General features: G+C 38.8%; 1 protein-coding gene across 36 annotated transcripts in view; it reads right to left on the reverse strand.

Moving 5' to 3' along the window:
- NEK1 (NIMA related kinase 1) overlaps positions 1-20,546 on the reverse strand; it is a 213,091-nt gene that overhangs the window by 102,785 nt on the left and 89,760 nt on the right. For 24 of the 36 annotated variants that reach the window (XR_011559611.1, XR_011559607.1, XR_011559603.1 and 21 more), the window contains 4 exons: positions 19,258-19,335; positions 7,184-7,279; positions 6,233-6,376; positions 4,109-4,165 (listed from right to left, as the gene is read on the reverse strand). Coding sequence is in view for 18 of the 36 variants with exons in the window: in XM_070757412.1 (XP_070613513.1) it covers positions 4,109-4,165; positions 6,233-6,376; positions 7,184-7,279; positions 19,258-19,335 (375 nt within the window). In the remaining 18 variants the exon portion in view is untranslated. The remainder of the gene's footprint in view (positions 1-4,108; positions 4,166-6,232; positions 6,377-7,183; positions 7,280-19,257; positions 19,336-20,546) is intronic. The other 12 variants (XR_011559613.1, XR_011559609.1, XR_011559604.1 and 9 more) reach the window with 2 other exon arrangements.

Here is a 20,546-nt window from a genome sequence, read left to right on the forward strand (position 1 = left end):
GCTAGGAGTTTTTTTCTCTGTTATTATTTGGGTGCTTTTTACCATATGCTTTAAATCAAGAGTCATTTCTCTCTCTTTCTCTCTCCCCCTCTTTCTCTCTCTATCTTTTTCTCACTTTCTCCCTCTCTTTCTCTCTCCCCCTCTTGCTCTCTCCCCCTCTTGCTCTCTCTCCCCCTCTTGCTCTCTCTCTCTCTCTTGTTTTCTTTCTCTCCCTCTTTCCATCTCTCTTGCTTTCTTTCTCTTCTCTCTCTTGCTATCTCTCTCCCCCCCTTTCTCTCTCTCTCTCTTTCTCTGTCAGCGAGGGGGCTGCGAGAGCGCTTTCTCCGAGAGCTTTGGGAATGCCTGCCCTGCCTCTACTGCAGCCCCCTTGCTGAAAGCTCTGGACGAAAACGCTCCCAGCAAAGGGGCTGCAAGAGGGGCGGGGCGGGCATTCCTGAAGCGCGTGGAGAAAACCCTCTCTCTCAGCTTCCTGGCTGGGAGCGCAGAAGTGGAGAAGGAGAAGTAGAGAACCCTCTCTTGCAGCCCCCGCTGCAGGAGAAGTCGCGCCCCAAGGCAGGAGGCGGCGGAGGAGAACAGGGGGTGGATTGGGCGGGTGGGGGGCAGCGCCGAGAGGCCAAGGGCGCGAGGGGGCCGGAGGCACCGTGGGGAGGCAGGGGTGGCCGCAGCTCCCTTCCCTTCTACTGCCGGCACCTCCCCGCTCCCGCCCCCCCCCCCCCCCGCAGGCTGGCTGGGGGGTGGGGAGTGCACGCCCGTGGAAAAGGCTGCGCGGGGGGGGTATTTTGGGGGGCGCGCGTGTACACGCACGCAGCTTACAGTGAACGGTGATCACGGACCAGTTGTCAAGTGTCCAAAGTTTGATCCAATAACCCCTTTCTTTTTATAACAAAGTCCTTCCTTCCTAGAAGGAAGAATAGAAAGAATACAATGGAAAAGGGGATACAAAAAAAGAAAAGGGTTTGGCTGAAAGTTCTGCTCAGATTAAAGAAATTGGAGAAAGGTTGATTACGCTTGGAGTATTGTTTTGTTTGCTCTTTTTTAACTTTAATTATTTTTTCTATTTAGATATATGAATTTAGGAATTGCTGATCTGTTTTAATAAAGTTAGAAGTATTAATTATAATAAGATATGTAGTAGGTGATACTGATTTGGATTAATGCATAAATGAAATTGAATTTGGGAAGATTAATGCTGTCAATGATTTTTAATTGATTGAAAATAGAGAATATTTTTTCCTTTTATTTCTTTTCTCAAATTGACTGAAATTTAAGTTTAATAATTAAGTAAGAAATGTAGATAAGTATTAATTGGCTAAATGTTAGATGGGCTGAAATAATTTTTAAATTTGGGGTTAGGTAAATGTACTATTTAGAGGGTGAAGAAGTCTGAAATTCATATATGTTTTGTTTTTAATTTTCTTTTATTAACTAACATCTGATTGGCTACACAAGATTTTCTTGGTATATAAAGAAAGAAGGAAGCACTTTGGCATAATGGTTAATAAGTTAGAAATATAATTGGTGTTGTACTTTTTGGAGGAACATTAAGGAGGGAATTTAATTAAAAGAAAATATATGTAACTGGATGACAAAATTAGAAAAAAACCTTTTTTGATGGTTGATATTAGTTACTAACAAAATACTGCATTTTATTCATAGAAAATTAGATGGTACACTGTATTGTTTGAATGAATGTTGAAATTAAAAAAAATTACCCCCAAAAAAGTCCTTCCTTTCTCTTTCCTTCTTTCTTTCCTTCCTTTCTTCCTTGTTCCCTCCATTTCTCCTTCCTTCCTTCCCTCCTTCCTTCCTCTCCACTTCTCCCTTTCCCTCCCTGTTTCCCTTTTCTTTATTTCTTTCCACTTCTCTCTCTCTCTCTTTTCCCTCTTTTCCCTTTCTCTCATTTTTCCCCTCTTCCAGGTACTTCTCTCTCCCCTTCTCTCTCTCATTTGTTTCTCCTCCCTTTTTGTTCTCGTTTCTCTCACTTTCATTTGTTTTTCTCTCTTTCCTCTCCCTTTTTCTTTCTCTCATCGTAATCCAGAAGCAGAGGCTGCAGGGCCCCGGAGGGGGTGGGGGTGGCGTCCGTTTTGTTTAATGATCTCGCCACTGCGGGGAGAACTTCTGCGCTTTCTACCGCCATGGCCACATGGCTGGGCTGCCCAGAGGAAAACGGCAGCTTCTAACTGAGGAACCTAACTAACCCACCCACCCCCAGGTGCGCATGGTGGGCTGACACTGGAATGGGGAGCTCAACATTTGGGGCAGGAAAAACCTTCGCCGGCAGAAGACTTCCTCGCACTTTCCTTGCCACCCCACCCAACTCTGACGTCGGACTCCTCTGCGCAGCCTTGGAAAAGACTGTGCGGAGGGGGGGTATTTTTGTGTGCGCGGCCACATGGCCGCCTGCCTTAGAGGGAACATTGGCTGCTTGTGTACCTTTTTCTTCCAAACATTTCCCTTCCAAATAACTTTCTATTAATGTGCTTTGATACAGCACTTTGGGAACATCCAACTTTGTTTTCAATTAGCTTTTGAGGCTTTCCCTCCTTATGAAGGGTTGTCAATGATGGTTTTCTGCACAATTGTCAGACCAGCAGTCTTTCCATTGATTGTGATTCCTACTGAACCAAACTGAGAGGTTCAGGAACCCTTTGCAGGTGTTATGACTTAATAGGCTGCTTTGAATGGGACACTTTGAGCCTGGAATATTGTACCTTTTCACAATATTCTAATTTTCTGAGATTGTGGTTTTGGGGTTTTCATGAGCTGTACCCCATAATAATCACAATTATGACAACTCACAGCTTGAACTATGTTGCTTTGCATGTAATGAGCCTCTCTCCTATATTAATTAAACCTTTTAAGTTACATTACTGAAATAAACGAACTTTTGCATGATATTCTAATTTTTTGAATTTCACCTGTAGACATGATTTGGATTTCAAAGAAGCTGGCTGCTTAAGATTCTACAGCTGTTGAATCCTGGCTTAACTGCCCTGACCGCTTCCTGATTGGTTGAACTTAATCAGCCAGCATGCGGGAGACTTGGATAGTTTATTGGTCTCCCCCCACCCCCGCAGCTTTCCCCATAAATAAGGAAGTTGTCAGCCTTAATTCCATTGGTACTGTTTTAACCATAGCCCTTTGAATAAACAGCTGTATTTTATATTGTATATACTCCTGTTCAGTTTGAGGATTTTGCAGATTCTGATTCGAATAGTGTTTATGAATTAGTGGCAGATCCTGATTTATAGGCAGAGGAAGAAGGGAGAGACCAACCACAGGCCGTTCCTATGAGTTCCAATTCAAGTGAAGGAGAGATAGATGTCAGGTGGGTAAATCCTTCTTTCAGACGATTACACAGATGAAGGGAACAAGTGTCAGGGAAGAAATATTAGGAGAGGAACGGGTTAATTAATTAAGTAATTAATTCGTCACATCCGGGTGTCAGTGGAGAAGAAGGGTGGAGTTTTCAATCTGCTATGAATCAATACAGAGGTGCCTTTCCGCAGCTCTGAAAGTAAGCTTTGTTTTATGTGTTTTTAATTGCAGTTTTTATTACCTTGAGCTAATACTGCCTAGCCATAAATTTTAAGATGAATGGAGGAATGCTTTTGAGGGTGTTTTTTGCTGCCTTAATTACTAAAGACTGAGATAAAAGTGACTGCATACAGATTCCGCAGTTTGTAACAGAAGGAAGAAAGAAAGAAAGATGATGTTTGTTTTTATAAATCTCTGCATTCAGCAAGCCTTTATTCCAATTAACAGTGGCCTTAGCCGGAGACCAGAACATTTTATGCAAGCTGCTTCCTGCCTTCTTTCTGACACTTTTAACAAAAGTAATGATACTACAAAGAATCTTTTATATCATAATCCTGTAAGTTTGGTATATAAAATATCATCTAATTCCTTAGATGGAGACTAAATGAAATGTTGCTACAAAAAAAATAGGAACAGTAGAGGTTTGTAAAATAAAAAAACAATTCAGAATTTTAAGATTTAAAAATCTTTTTAAAAGCAAACTTTTTATTACAGATTTTATATATCACAATAGTGGTTTTTTAAAAAATGAAGTGTCAGAACAAAATAAAGCCCATATAATTGAACTTACATGTATTGAAAGATCAGGTTTAATATTGTCTTCCTGGGCAGGTACTGCATTTTCATCCTACAAATCCAGATTGAAAATATGTCAAATATATTATAACCATGAGACTGGAAAATATGTTTATCTTTCATTCTATCAATATATTGACATAAACTTACTTATTCCTTATAATTCAAATTTCAGCTATGATAATTTGAATTTATGTAACAGAATACTAATTTTGTCTTGCTTGATAGTTATGAATTCTAAAAAGCATGTAAACTGTGACATGCAGATATATACTGTATATACTCAAATATAACCCGAGATTTTCAGCACAAAAATGTGCTGAAAAATGCAACCTCGACTTATACTCTAGTCACTGACCTTTACTGACCTGAAAACTCCCGTACAGCATTTTCCAAAGCTGCACAGTTCGGATGTGAAAGGCAGGGAGGAAGGAAACCTCATGGCTCTGGCAACATGAGGGTTTTTTTCTTTGCATGGCTGCTTCTGCTCTTGCTACAGTCCAGCCGGCAACACCCCTCAGCTGCCTGATTGGCAGCAGGCTGAACCAATCACAGCTCCTCCTCTACAGGAAGCACTGGGGGAAGTGGCGGGAGGGTTGAAGAGACTTTCAGAACAAAGGAACCATGGCTTTCTCTTCTGATCAAGCCAGCAACAATATTTTACAATAAAATGTACAAGTAAAATGTAAGTTACCCATTTAACTTTGATTAATTTTTTGTAACAGAAGAGGTTATTTTGTAAGAAAATTTTGCTTCAAGAGGGGATAATGCTGTGTAATTAAACTTTTTCTTCCAACTATACTTATCATACCCAAGAGGATTGTTAATGCTGACTTCTTTAAAACAATACAAAGGTTAGCATGAATTTTGTCATTAATCATTTGTTCTACATAATTAGTACGAATAGATTTACCTTTTTTTTAGAGTATGGTTTCTCCTTATGCAAGATAAATATCATGTAGAAGAAATATTTTACAATTAATGATTGAATAATCCTCAACTGTTATTTACTGATCTATTGAGATAGTAATGATTTTAACTTATGTAACATATTTTAAATGGAAAATCTGAATATTTATCATATGGAAGTTTGATTTAAGCAATTGTTTTGAAATAATATATGAAATCCCAATTATTAAGAAAATTATAATGATATTGTAATGAAGATTAAGATAACAGGTTTGATTACATCCCTAAAGATATTTTAAGAGGTTTTTGGTTAAGACAAAAGAAGGAATTAAAAAAAAGAGAGATTTAGGAAGGGGAGGAAGAAAGGTGCAAGAAATAAAAAACATTTTGGAAGGAAAAGTTACATAATAATAATAACAACAGAGTTTGAAGGGACCTTGGAGGTCTTCTAGTCCAACCCCTTGCCTAGGTAGGAAACCCTACACTACTTCAGACAAATGGGTATCCGACATCTTCTTAAAAACTTCCAGTGTTGGAGCATTCACAACTTCTGGTGGCAGGCTGTTCCACAGATTCATTGTTTTAACTGTCAGGAATTTACTCCTTAGATTTAAGTTGCTTCTCTCCTTGTTTAGTTTCCACCCATTGATTCTGGTTCTGCTCTCAGGTGCTTTGGAGAATAGGTTGACTCTCTCTTCTTTGTGGTAAACCCTGAGATATTGGAAGACTGCTATCATGTCTCCCCTGACCCTTTTTTTCATTAAACTAGGTATACCCATTTCCTGCAACCGTTCTACATATGTTTTTTTATTCTCCTACAAAAACAATTTTAAGAAGCTACAATAGAAGAATATTCCATTTTTATAAGTTACCAGTAGCCACTGTATTTTCCACCCTAGGCTTATATTCGAGTCAATAAGTGTGGGAAAAGTAGGTGCCTCGGCTTATAATCGGGTCGACTTATACTCGAGTATATACGGTATGTTTATTTCATGTGTGATATCAGTGCTACTCATTTGTAGAATGAGTATGTTCAATATGTTCAAGTTTGTTTTGATCCATTTTTATCATAATTTTCCAACAATACTCTGGAGTTTAAAATATTGGGAAAAATATGAATTTGAGGTGACAATAAGAAATTGTGGCATAGTGGAAGAATTTTTTATCCAAAACTCTAATCTTATTATTTGCAAATGATGATATTACTTACTGCACCCACTTCCTTCAAAGCTGATGTCATTGTGATGATTTGTGGCGAATTGAGCTTTAATCTAGTAGACCTTTCCTCCTGCTTAGTATGTGTAGGACTTAATTCTGAAGCTCCCACTGGAGTTTTTATCCCTTTGCACACCAGCTGTAATTATCACACACACGCACACACGACAGTAAGGATCAAATATTAACACAAAAATGTAAGGACAGAAACATTTTCATTTCTTCTTCAATAAACAGTTTCATATATTTTTTCCAAATATTAAACTACTAAAATACTCAGTTTTTAAATTCTACCTCATTTCTAACATTAGGTAAGTGTGACAGTTAAAATCACTCTCCTACTGAAAACTGAATTATGAAGGTAAAACATTTTGTTGTAGGTAGATCACATAGAAAATAGTTTATTGTTGCCTAGAAACAATTTCTTTGTCATGCCTCTTTAGCTAGAAGGGATGGGAGACTCCTTCAGTTTCCTCTACATTTTCTGCACATTCAAGTACTTGGGAAGAAGAAATATGATTATTACAGAAATTAAACCAAACATTTATGGGTCCTGGGTATAGGAATTATTTACCCTGTCATCTAAACACAATCAACCGGAATAGCACCTGAAATATGTCTCAGAGAGGCTTAAATGGCAAATCACAGAGATGATTATGAAATAAGTCAAGAGAGGAATAAAGGGAATAAAATTAGTAGTGCTTAGGAAGAATGTTTCAATTATGCCTTGCTCAAGGACAGGCCACCACCTAAGACAATTTTCTGTCCAAGAAGATCCAGTGACCAGATTCTCAAAATAGAAAAGAAAAAAAATCAAAATATTTAGGTTTTAAGAACATTGTACTATTTACACATACTTAGTGCACACTTAGGCAATACTTAGTTCAAAGCTTCAAAGAAAAATTGCAAGCACATAGAAAACATCCAATAGGTTAAGATTTCTTACATGCTCTTCCCAAGCTTTCCTCTCTCTTTCATATGCGTCTTTTCTCTTTCGTTCTAACTGCTCTTTCAGGATGGCAGCCCGGGCATTTGCTTGTGCCTTGAATGTGATCAAAAAATATTTTTTTAAACCAAGAAACTCTATTCTAATTCTATGGAAAATAATTACCAATTTCACTTGCATGAATATGATTTTCTATATTTGACATTTATAATACTGTTTTAAAAATATTTTTGTATTGAATTTTAACCGATTAGATTCTCAAAGCATATTACATCTCAGTTTTATGCGTTTTAAAAGTTGTTGCTCTCAAGGTGTCCGTCTTGTTTTAAATATTCACCCATGGAATTTGGGCCTCGTGAAATAAATCTATTTCTGCTATATATTAAGTTTATTAGCATTGCAGACAGCATCTCTGATATAGGCAGCATACTTTTAATAACAAAATATTGTATGTACATGCTACAGAATGTGCAAATGTGTAAATACAATTGTTGATGAACTAGATAGCTGTTGGCTTTCTGCCTTGCTGGTTAATACTACAGATGCATCTTCCTTTATTAGAAATTAATGCTGAATGAAAAAACTAAATACTTACATCTGGTACATTTCAAATCTAAATGTATAGAGACTATTTTTTTTTCTTCATAATAAACTCTTTTTATGCCAGTTACTCCACAAAATTTCATTGTTACAGTGGATGGCATAGAGGAAGCTGGCCCAAACTCTGACTCAAATCGTAAGAGTAGATTGGTTAGAATATTAATTTTCCAGATCTATTACTTGACAGCATTTCTAACATTTCCATAGTCTTATGAGTAGAGACTCTCCATTGAGAAAACCAAAGAACTTCCTTAAGTTATGTTTTTAAAGCAATCCTTAAGGACCAAAGAAACCAAAACTACAGGGAAGGAAATTAATTTTAATGAAAATTTGATGAAAAAATGCCAAACTGATATTCAAATGTAATATGGCATTTTAATATATTTTGGAGCTCCAAGAATGGCTCAAATAAACCTAGTTTTAAGTTCAAGAACTTGGCAAGAGAACAGATTTCAGTACAGGTAGTTTTTGATTTGTGACTACAATTGGGACCAATATTTCCATCGCTAAGTTAGGCAATCATTACATGAGAAATGCTTGATTTTAACAAACTTTTTGTCACAGTCATTAAGCAATTCCAACTTTTTCTATGGAGTTCATTGTTCAAAGCCGACTACCAAGGTTCCAAATGGTGATCATGTGACCCCAGGATGCTGTAACCATGTAAGTACATATCAGTTCCCAAGAGCTCAAATATTATCATGTGACTGCAACTCTGGCAATATTAAGTATGAAGACCAATTGAAACACACTTTTTTTCAGGGCCATCAGAAATTTGAACAGTCAATAAAATGAATGGTTATAAGTTGAGGACTACTGACAACAAAAGATTATGCATGTGTCACAGACAGCTGTAGACGCTCTTACAAAAGCTCCGATATGAGTATTTGAAAAATTGGAAAACATCTAAGATTTACAGCTGCAGGGGAAGACGGACTTTCTTTCGCTATCATAAAAGTGAGTACTCTTTTAACAAAGGGGAAAAAATGGCAGAGGGAGGAGACCTGAGCCTCGGGAGGAAAGTTGAAGAGAAATTAAATAAGCTGCTTCAAATAGTTGGATGCTTTGAACAAAGATTTAAACGCGTGGAAGGGATGCTGGGAACCCTTGCTGAAGATATTCAAATAGTTAAAAAATGAGTAGAAGAGTTAGCTGGGAAAATTCGGAAATTAGAGCAACAATTTAAAAGCCAATGAATATAAGCAGTACAATCATAGGCTTACTAATCTGGAGGATCGTCAAAGGAGAAGACATTTACGTTTGCGTGGTTTTAGACCATATTTTGCTCCAAGCTTGAAATTAGCAGAAGCACTTTTTGATTGGATGAAAGCGAGCGGAGTTCAAATTGCTTTTGATGACATAGAATGAGTTTATTGGGGCCTTCCATGTAGAAATCCGGAGAGGCAAAGAGACATTGTTATGGCCTTGGCCAGTGAGAAGAAAGCTGAAATGATTTACAAGTACAGTGATACCTTGTCTTACGAACTTAATTGGTTCCGGGAGGATGTTTGTAAGGTGAAAGGTTCGTAAGATGAAACATTGTTTCCCATAGGAATCAATGGAAAAGCGATTAATGCGTGCAAACCCAAAACTCACAAACCCGGAAGCTGGGCCGCCATCGCCGAAGGAGGCTTGAGCCTCCCGGTCCTCCCCGCCCCTTCGCCATACGTGTCATCCTGGGTGAAGCGCTGGGGGAAGGGAGTCAGGAAGCCGAAGAATTTTTTGAAAAAAACTTTACTAATGACCAGACGGCTGAAACAAAAAATTACAAGGAAATAAGGAACCCTCTGTCAACTACAGAACAACCAACGGATCAGATCCTAAATAGAACAGAAGAAGCATTGGCTACCAATAATACAACTAATGAAAAAAATGGCTACGCAGACATACCAAAAGAGATCAGAAGCACTAGGGCAACTAGACCCAAATATAGATAACTTAAACTCGGCACAAAAAACGATTAACTGGGGAATTGAGATATATTCAATTAACATAAATGGTTTGAACTCGCCAAAAAAAAGGAAACAAAATTCTAAATAAATTTGCCAAACTGAACCTAGATATAATTGCAATGCAAGAAGTACACATTAAAAACAAATTTGAACATCTTTGTAAAAGGAACAAATTAGGGAATTTATTCTCATCTTTAGCACAGGAAAAAAAGAGAAGTGTAATCTGCTATATTAATCCTAACATACAAGCTAAACTGAAATATAAAGATAGAGAGAGTAGAGTCTTAATAATAGAATTACAAAAAGAATCAGAAATAATAACTTTAATTAACATATATGCCCCGAATGAAGGCCAAGAATTTTTTTTATAAAAAATTATTAATTACTATTAATGAATATGCTACGGATAATATTTGCTTATTAGGGGATTTTAACGGAATAATTGACAAGGAATTGGATTATAATAACGATGGAAAGAATAAACAAAAGGAAAGAATCTTACCCAAAGCTTTTTTCGGTTTAATTAAAGAACTAAAACTCAAAGATAGTTGGGAGATAGAAATCCAAAACTTAAAAAAATTACTTTCTATTCAGATAGACATCAATCTTGGTCAAGACTAGATATGGTCTGGACAACAACAGAACTTAATACAAAAATACAGTCAGTTGAGATAGAACCTAATCTTATCTCAGATCATAATGCTCTTAAATTAATATGGAAAGGAACAAAACAATGCCATAGATGGACACTTCAAAAATCAATTCTAAATCAGGAAAATTTTAAACAGAAATTCCAATTGGAAATGAATTTCTTTTTTCAAGAAAACACTTAAAGAACACACAAGTGTTCAAAATTTATGGGATACAGCCAAAGCAGTAACTAGGGGAATTGCTATTTCATACATGGCCAAAGAATATAAATTGAAAAAGCGGAAAATGGAAAAGCTAGAAGAAGACTACAAAATACTAGAAGAAAATCTACAAAAATATCCTCAAAAGAAATAAATAAAACAAAAAATGTTATTGATAAAACATCAGTTAAATCTAATGGACAAAGAAAAACTAGCACAACAAATTAAAAGTAGCAATCAATATAATTTTGAAAACGCAAATAAACCCAGCAAATGGCTAGCCAATAAACTTAAAAAACAAAGAGAAAAGAAACTTATTAACTGTCTCAAAACAAAAAACGGGGAACCATGCCATGACTTGGAAATGAAAAAACAGATTGCTAGAGATTTCTATAGCAATCTCTATGACAACCATGAAAATACATCTAACAACTCACAAGACCAAAAAATACAAGAAATTCTAGAACAGGCCAATCTCCCTAAAATACCAAAAGAAACGAAAGATTTACTAAATAAGGAAATTACTACTATTGAATTAAAAGAAGCAATCAAAAGACAAAAAACTAATAAAGCCCCGGGCCCAGATGGCCTCCCAGCTGAATTCTACAAAGATCTTCCAATAGAAATGGAAAAGGCCTTGTTAGAAACTCTGAATTAGAAAAAGGTATAATTCCAACATCCTGGGCCGAAGCAAATTTAGCATTATTAGCAAAAAAGGACACTGACCCTACAGAAATAGCCAACTATCGACCTATCTCTCTACTAAATGCAGATTACAAAATTTTCAGTTCTATCTTAGCCAATAGAATTAAAGGCTTTTTAAACCAATTTATACATCCGGATCAAAATGGCTTCCTTCCAGGGAGACAGTTAAAGAATAACACCAGAATAATATTAGACACCCTTGAATACTATGAAATCCACAGCGAAAAACAAGTGGCATTAATATTCTTAGACGCCCAGAAGGCTTTTGATAATGTGTCCTGGAATTTTATATTTAAACAACTTGAATATATGGAATTTGGCTGCCAATTCATAATCGCAATTAAAGCTATATACACTTATCAATCCGCCTACATTATTCTCAACAGAGATATAACAACAAAAATCTCTATACATAAAGGTACTAGACAAGGTTGTCCACTGTCCCCCTTACTTTTCATCCCAACATTAGAAGTCTTAACTAGAATCGTTAGAAAAAAGGAAGTTATAAAAGGTCTAAAATGTAAAAACGAAATTTATAAATTACAAGCATTTGCGGACGACATAGTATTTATTCTAGAGGACCCCTTAGAATCAGGACCCAAATTACTTGCTATTTTAGAAGAATATGGCACAGTAGCTGGGCTTAAAATTAATAAAACAAAAACTCAAATTTTAACCAAAAACATGAGAGATACGCAGAAAGCTATTTTAATGTCCAAACTAGATATCCAAATAGTAAAAAAAATTAAATATCTTGGTATCAATATGACGAATAAAGTTTCTAGCCTAAAAGAAAATAACTATGATAAACTAATAGATAAAATACAATGCGATTTGGTGAAATGGAAGAAACTACAGCTCTCATTATTAGGGAGAATAGCGGCTATTAAACTTAACATCTTGCCTAAAATACTATTTCTATTCCAAACAATTCCAATCCACCTGAAACAAGAATTTTTTAGAAAACTGAACAAAATTACTAGTAATTTCATTTGGCAGAATAAGCGTCCTAGAATTCGTTTAAAATACTTACAAGATAGAAAAGAAGAAGGAGGCCTGGCACTTCCAATTTGGAAAGATTATTACATCGCCGCATCCCTAACATGGATAAGAGAATGGATGATCTTATCTAATACTAGGCTATTAAGTTTAGAAGGACACGACCTTCATTTAGGATGGCATTATTACCTCTGGGATGAAAAACCTATGACGCACAAATATTTTACCAACCATCTGATTAGGAAATCCCTAGTGCACACCTGGAAAAAAGTTAGGATAAAACTCTACAAAGGAATCCCACTATGGTATGCTCCGTTAGAAGCATATGTACACCCTAATTTTCATTAAAAAAACAATATAATAAGGTATAAAGACATAGTAAACTCGAATGGAGAAATCAGATCAAGAACAGAATTAGAAAACCTGGGCCAAAAAACGGAATGGTGGGAATACTTACAGATACAATCTAAATTTAGCAAGGATAAAAATAAACCAGGAATAGTTAAAAATGCCCCTCTAGACAAATTCTGTACAGGATCTCAGGAACAATTAATTAAAAAATTCTATTGCTATCTAAACTATAATGAATTGGATAACACTAATATAAAAATAAACGTAAAACAATGGAATCTGGATCTTAAAAAAGAGATCAAAGAAGACGAATGGCAATTACTTTGGAGCAGAAATTATAAATTAACCATAGCTACATCCTACAAAGAAAATTTAGTTAAAATGTTTTACAGGTGGCACATTACCCCGATAAAACTAACAAAACTAAATAATAAACTGTCACCATATTGCTGGAAATGCCATCAAGAACTAGGTACTTATTTCCACCTATGGTGGCAATGTATAAAAGCACAGAATTATTGGAATATAATTGGACTCTGGATTGATGAAATGCTAAGTTTGAAAATAGAAAAAACTCCGGAATGCTTCCTTCTGGGCATTCTTAGACAAAACTTGCCTAAAACCCAAATACACCTAATCATCCATCTAACTACAGCAGCCAGATTAACATTTGCGCAGTGGTGGAAAAACGAAGACATACCTCCTAAAGACGCAATAATTTAAAAAATTAAATATTGTGCAGAGATGACTAAATTAACCATGCTAGTCAGAAATGAAACTGTGTCCTCATTTAATAATTGTTGGGATCCCTTCTACAGATCTATGGAGAGGGGCGGCATACAAATCCAATAAAATGAAATGAAATGAATACAGATGGCTAAAAAAAAAAGAGAATATTACGTTGTAATATTGAAATGATTGATATAAATTTGACCAGACACAAATCCGGTATATAGTTCCTTTTTATTCCTTTAATAGTAATTAGAGATCTCAGATATAGAAAGATAGAATATTTACTTCTATTTTTTAAAAATCTCTATACTTTGATTAACTCAACGCTTGCATTTACCTATCTATATGACCAATCCGAACTAAGGTAATGAGCTAACAAATTAGAAATTAGTTCTCGTTTCAACACAGCTTCACCGTACACTCGCCCACCCCTTTATCTTCTCTCTCTCTTTTCTTTCCTTTGTCTTCCTATCTTTCCCTTCCTCATTTCTCACTCTTTCCCTATTTATTCTTTATCCCTCTTCTACCCCCCTCTCTATAAATCTATAGGTTTATAAACTGTTATATATTATACTATACTAAGATTTAACTGTTATCTGTTTTGATTATTCTTTTTATGTTTTGTATATTTGTAAATAAAATGAAAAAAAATTAAAAATACAAAAAAAAAAAAGGAAGGTCCTCCTGCTCCCCCACCCAGCCGAAAACACAACAGAGGTTCGCGGCCGCCGCTGGCTTGAGCCTCCCTTTGCTCCATGCTGCTTCACCCTGCCTGTCATCCTGGGCAAAGCACTGGGGGGAGGGATTCAGGAAGGTCCTCCTGTTCCCCGCAGCCAAAAACACAAAGACGGTCTGCTGCCGCCACCTTGAGCCAGGATGACAGGCAGGGCGAAGCAGCATGCAGCAATGGGAAGTTCAAGCCGGCGGCGGCTTGAGCCTCCCTTTGCTCCACGCCGCTTCGCCCTGCCTTTCATCCCGGGCGAAGCACGGGGAGGAGGGAATTAGGAAGGTCCTCCTGCTCCCCGCCCCAGCCGAAAACACAAAGGCAATCCGCCGCCACCCGCTTGAGCCAGGATGACTGGTACGGCGAAGCGGTGTGGAGCAATGGGAAGCTCAAGCCGCTGGCGGCTTGAGCCTCCCTTTGCTCCACGCCGCTTCGCCCTGCCTTTCATGCTGGGCGAAGCGCTGGGGGGAGGGAGTTAGGAAGATCCTCCTGCTCCCCGCCCCAGCCAAAACCACAAAGGCGGTCTGCAGCTGCCCGCTTGAGCCAGGATGACTGGTACGGTGAAGTGGAATGGAGCAATGGGAAGCTCAAGCCGCCGCCGGCTTGAGCCTCCCTTTGCTCCACGCCGCTTCGCCCGGCCGGTCATCCTGGGCGAAGCGCTGTATTTGGCTTTTTTTTCTTTTACGTTGTCTGTGAGGTCCTTGTTTAGCCATGCTGGTTTCATTTTAGTTTTTCTGCTTTTCTTTTTCGTGGGGATTGAATTGTTTTGGGCCTCGGTGATAGTGTTCTTTAGGGCTTCCCAGGCTTCCTGTCTGGTTCCTGTTTCCACTTTTTGAGTTAGAAAGTTATCGGCGAGGCTAGTGAGAAAACTGTCAGACTTTCCATTTGGTGCTGAGTTTGTTTTCCAGTTAATGTCGGGGTAGTTAAAGTCCCCCATTATTGTTGTGCTGTGCTTGTTGCATATTGCTGATAGTTGGGTTGTAAAGAGGTTGTCCATTGTATCTGTTTGGTTTGGTGGCCTGTAGTATACTCCAATTGTAATGTTGTCCTTTTTTTCTTTTATGTTGACCCATATGATTTCTAGGGGGTTGTCTTCTTTGGATTGATATAGCTCAGTGGCGGTGTAGTGGTCTTTTATGTATAGTGCAACTCCACCTCCTTCCTTGTTTGACCTGTTTTTCTTGAAGAGATTGTAGCCCTTTATCTGTGTGTTCCAGTCGTGTGATTCGTCCCACCATGTTTCTGTAATACCAATTAGATCGTATTGGCTCTCGTGCATTAGTACTTCTAGTTCGTCTTGTTTGTTCCCCAGGCTTCGTGCATTAGTGTACAGGCATTTTAGGTGTTTGTGTCTGATTCTGGGTGGACATTTTTTATCTTCAGGAATGTTTGTGGGCCTAATATGCACCTCTTTCTTGTTTGGTTCATTGTTCAGTTTCTTGCTTTGGTCACCCGCCCCTCTCAGATCTAGTTTAAAGTCCTCCTGATAGGTTGGGCTAGTCGGTTTGCAAGGAGGCTCTTTCCAGCTCTGGTAAGGTGTAGCCCGTCTGTTGCTAGAACCCTTCTTGAAGGTATTGTAGACTGTGGTCGAGGAACCCAAAGTTGTTTTGGCGACACCATCTCTTTAGCCAGTGGTTTATTTGTGGGATTTTGCGTTCTCTGATAGGATGTTGTCCTCTTGTGAGTAGAATAGAGGAGAAGACGACCTGTGCCCCTATCTTTTTGACTGTATTGCCTAAGTGGTCATAGTCTTTCATGATTTGATTCATGTCTTTCCTTGTGTCGTTTGTTCCTGCGTGGAAGGGGTAGTACGGGGTAGTAGTCAGTGGGCTTTAGGATTTTTGTGAGGTTTAGCATTATGTCCGAGATTTTGGCTCCAGGGAGGCAGCTCACTTCTCTGGATTGGTTGTCTGGTCTGCAGATGGCAGGTTCAGTTCCCCTGAGGATTGAGTCACCAATTACCACCACTCTCCTTTTCTTTTTGGTTGGGTAGGGAAGAGGGGGGCTAGCCTTCGTTGTGATGGTGTTTGGTGGTATTGTATTGTTGTGGTTGGTTTTTGGTGGTTCCTTATGAGGTGATTGATGGTCTTCTTGAGCCACGCGTACTTCATATTTGTTGCTTATAGGCACTGGGGTTAGAGGGAGGTGGGTTGGAGTTGGTGGGAGTTTGGGGATGGTTTGTTTTTTTCTTCTTAGGGTGATGTGTGTCCATTCGTTTACAGCCTCGGGGTGGTTGGTTCTGATGTGCTCTACTATGGTGTTGGATGTTTTGGGAGTGTGTTGGTCATTCTTGTTGTGATGTTGGTGCTGCAGGGTTTTGAGGTTTCTCTCTAGGTTTTCTATTTTTTCCTCAAGTAAGTGGATTAATTTACATTTATTGCAAGTGAAGTTTTGGAAGTTTGAGGGTAGGAGTGTATACACGGAGCACCGTGTGCAGCTCACTAGGAAGCCAGCTCTTTCATTTTCTTTGTGTGTGGTGGGTTTGTCTTCAATGTGGGTAGTGGGAGTGTCTTCTCTCTGAGTGCATTGGTCGTTCTTCATGGTAGGAGGTTGGTAGTGGAATAGTTTATGAGTGTCGGGGCACAGGGGAAGCTCCTGCGTTAGCTGGGCACCGGGTGCGTTGTCAGGGGCTTGAGGAGGCTCCTGTAGGCTTGGTTGGGCTCCGGGCGTGTTTGGCATCGGGGGATACCTTGAGTTGTACCCGCAAGCAAACTGAAAACAAGTGCTGCTTGTAAAGCAGTAATGTAACATGGGCCAGTATAGGGGACCTAAAAACTACCTGCACCACTGCATTCTGCATCAGCTATATCTTCTGAATGCTTTTCAAGGATAGCCCCATATAGAGCTCATTGCAACAGTCTAAACATGAGATAACTTTTCAAGTCTAAGACACTGGTTTGATTATCTTGTATTACTTGTATCTGCATTATGTTAAATTTTAATATTACATGGTGACTCTCCCGCCAATTTGTTTAGATTTTTAATTAGTTAATTGGATTAAAATATTGTGTATTGTATATTTTATATGTTGTGAGCCGCCCCAAGTCCTCGGAGAGGGTTGGCATAGAAATCCAATCAATCAATCAATTCCTGCAATTTCAATCCCCTCTATATTCTTTGTTAGCAATAATTAAGTGCAGCTGTCCCTCTAGTTTCTTCCTCTGTCTTTTGGATGACAATGTTATCAATTACATTGGTTACCATCCTGTTTGATCCTCTACCCGATGCAGATTTTGTCTCCCAGTTGATGTCAGGGTGATTAAAGTCCCCCATTATTACTGTTGTGTTTCCTATATGCATTTGTTAACTGATTAGCAAAAAGTTCATGTATTTCTTTTACTTGGTTGGGTAGCCTGTGATATACACATAGTAATAACCAGGCAAGGATTCCCTTTCGCTGCTGCTACTGGTGCGGTTGCATGTGAATCTCTGTGTGATCGGAGGGCATGTGCTCCCGCACAAAATTTGGCTTCTGCGAATGTGCAAGAAGCAAAATCTCACGAGGACGCTCGCATATGCGAGATTTAGCCGATTTTTGGCATATTTTTGCTTCTGCACATGCGCAGAAGCAAAAAAATCACTGAAAATCAGCAAAATCTTGCGTGCGCAATCATCCTAAGGAATATTTTGCTTCCTGCACATGCACAGAAGCCAAATCTTGCACGAGCGCCTGTCACACAGAGCTGCGCATGCAGCTCAATTTTCTCTAGCACACTACAGAGTGCCCCCTACCAGTAGGAACCCAATACTGGTAATGTCATTTTTTTTATTAAAAAAAAAATAACCTATATGCATTCTAGGTGGCTTTCATTTTTGGTTTTATGCATTTCTATAGAAATATAATGTAATCTTCTATAGAATATAGTACATTTCTATAGAAATATAATGTAATCTTTTGTGTAATATAACTCCACCTCCTCTTTTGTTAGATGTCCTTCCATCAGCCGTGAGTTCCTTCCCACCAAGTATCAACAGTATCAAAAAGGCAAACACAGATTTCAACAGATAATTAGAACTGCAGAAAGTCCAATTGCTACCAATCTGCCTTCCCTTGAGGCTCTGTATATTGCACGAGTCAAAAAGAGGGCTCACACCCTGACACCTCACACCCTGGGCATAAATTGTATTGAACGTAACTTTACCCTCAAAAAGACACTATCGGACACTGCACACCAGAACAACAAGACACAAGGACAGTTTTTTCCCAAATGCCATCAACCTGCTTAACAACTAATTTCCACAACATTGACAAATAATTTACTAAGACTGTATTACTATTCTTCTCTTCCTTACTTGCTTTCCACTTATTACTATAACCATGTTGCTTGTATCTTTCAATTATATTGTTTTTATTTGTTTCCTAGTATGATTTGATAGCTTATTAGTAACCTTGACTATCACAAAGTGTTTTTTTATTCCCGATGAACGTATTTTATTCTGCTTATGTATACTGAGAGCATATATACCTAAGACAAATTCCTTGCATGTCCAATCACACTTGTGCAATAAAGAATTATATTCTATGCTATTTCAGTAATGGCAACTATATCATACTTCCCCTCATGTACTAGTCCTTCACGTTCACCCTGTTTGTTCTCTAAACCTTGAGCATTAGTTATAGTCATCTGAGTCCTTTATGGCTGACCGAGGGTATGCTTCATACATCTCTTAGTTTATATCTGAGCTTTTCTTACTTCCATCATGTTCTACCTCATTTGATTGTTTTAGTATTTATGCTTGGGATTGGATCCTAAATAATGGTCAGTTTAAAGCCTTTCAGTAAAGCTCAGCCAGTTGTTTTACAAATATATTCTTCCTCGTTCTTGCGAGTTACAGCATATCCCTTGCCAAAAGCCCTTCCTGTAAGTAATGAAAACTGTGGTCTAAGAATGCAAAGTTCTCTTGAAATTTGTCAAGATCACACGGTGACCTACTTAGTGACCATCATTACTTATGATAATTCTGGGTTCAATTATAGTCATAAGTTGAGAACTATCTGTAGTTTACTAATAATCTAAGGGTTCTGACTCATTTCTGTTTTGGAAATTATTAATATGCACTGGTCATTCTTACATGTAAAATACATATGATAACTTCATCCTACCATTTCAACTTAGGCATTTTTCTCATTTATTTTTCTCATTTATTTTTCACTATTACCTTTAGTGCTTCAATTTTTTTACGCCTTAATTCTGTTTCTTCATTTATTTCATGAACAGGAGAACCACTGTTTTCATTCTGAAAAATAGTTTTTTTAAAAAAAATCAGTTTTTTAATGCCGATTGTAATTAGAGAAAAGTAACATTTTAATTGAACTACATTTCAAACTCAAAGTAAGGTTTGTTCTATACTAACAAAGCGAGAAATTACTTTATTTAAAGAGGCTGGAGGGGTTGGGGATGGGAGGCACTGTTCTCCAGTGGTTCTCCTCCTACCTCTCTGGCCGGTCGCAGTCGATGTTAGTGGGGGGGTCAGAGGTCGGCTCCGAGGTCTCTCCCTTGTGGGGTGCCTCAGGGGTCGGTCCTCTCCCCTCTGCTATTTAACATCTACATGAAACCGCTGGGTGAGATCATCCAAGGACATGGGGTGAGGTATCATCAATATGCTGATGATACCCAGCTTTACATCTCCACCCCATGCCCAGTCAACGAAGCGGTGGAAGTGATGTGCCGGTGCCTGGAGGCTGTTGGGGCCTGGATGGGTGTCAACAGACTCAAACTCAACCCGGATAAGACGGAGTGGCTGTGGGTTTTGCCTCCCAAGGACAATCCCATCTGTCCGTCCATTACCCTGGGGGGGGAATTATTGACCCCCTCAGAGAGGGTCCGCAACTTGGGTGTCCTCCTCGATCCACAGCTCACATTAGAAAACCATCTCTCAGCTGTGCCGAGGAGGGCGTTTGCCCAGGTTCGCCTGGTGCACCAGTTGCGGCCCTATCTGGACCGGGACTCATTGCTCACAGTCACTCATGCCCTCATCACCTCGAGGTTCGACTACTGTAATGCTCTCTACATGGGGCTACCTTTGAAAAGTGTTCGGAAACTTCAGATCGTGCAGAACGCAGCTGCGAGAGCAGTCATGGGCTTACCTAGGTATGCCCATGTTTCACCATCACTCCGCAGTCTGCATTGGCTGCCGATCAATTTCCGGTCACAATTCAAAGTGTTGGTTATGACCTTTAAAGCCCTTCATGGCATTGGACCAGAATATCTCCGAGACCGCCTCCTGCCGCACGAATCCCAGCGACCGATTAGGTCCCACAGAGTGGGCCTTCTCCGGGTCCCGTCAACTAAACAATGTCGGTTGGCGGGCCCCAGGGGAAGAGCCTTCTCTGTGGCGGCACCGGCTCTCTGGAACCAACTCCCCCCGGAGATTAGAACTGCCCCTACTCTTCCTGCCTTCCGTAAACTCCTTAAAACCCACCTTTGCCGTTAGGCATGGGGGAACTG

Source organism: Erythrolamprus reginae, chromosome 7 (genome assembly GCF_031021105.1).
Source record: "Erythrolamprus reginae isolate rEryReg1 chromosome 7, rEryReg1.hap1, whole genome shotgun sequence".
NCBI classification, from domain to species: domain Eukaryota; kingdom Metazoa; phylum Chordata; class Lepidosauria; order Squamata; family Dipsadidae; genus Erythrolamprus; species Erythrolamprus reginae.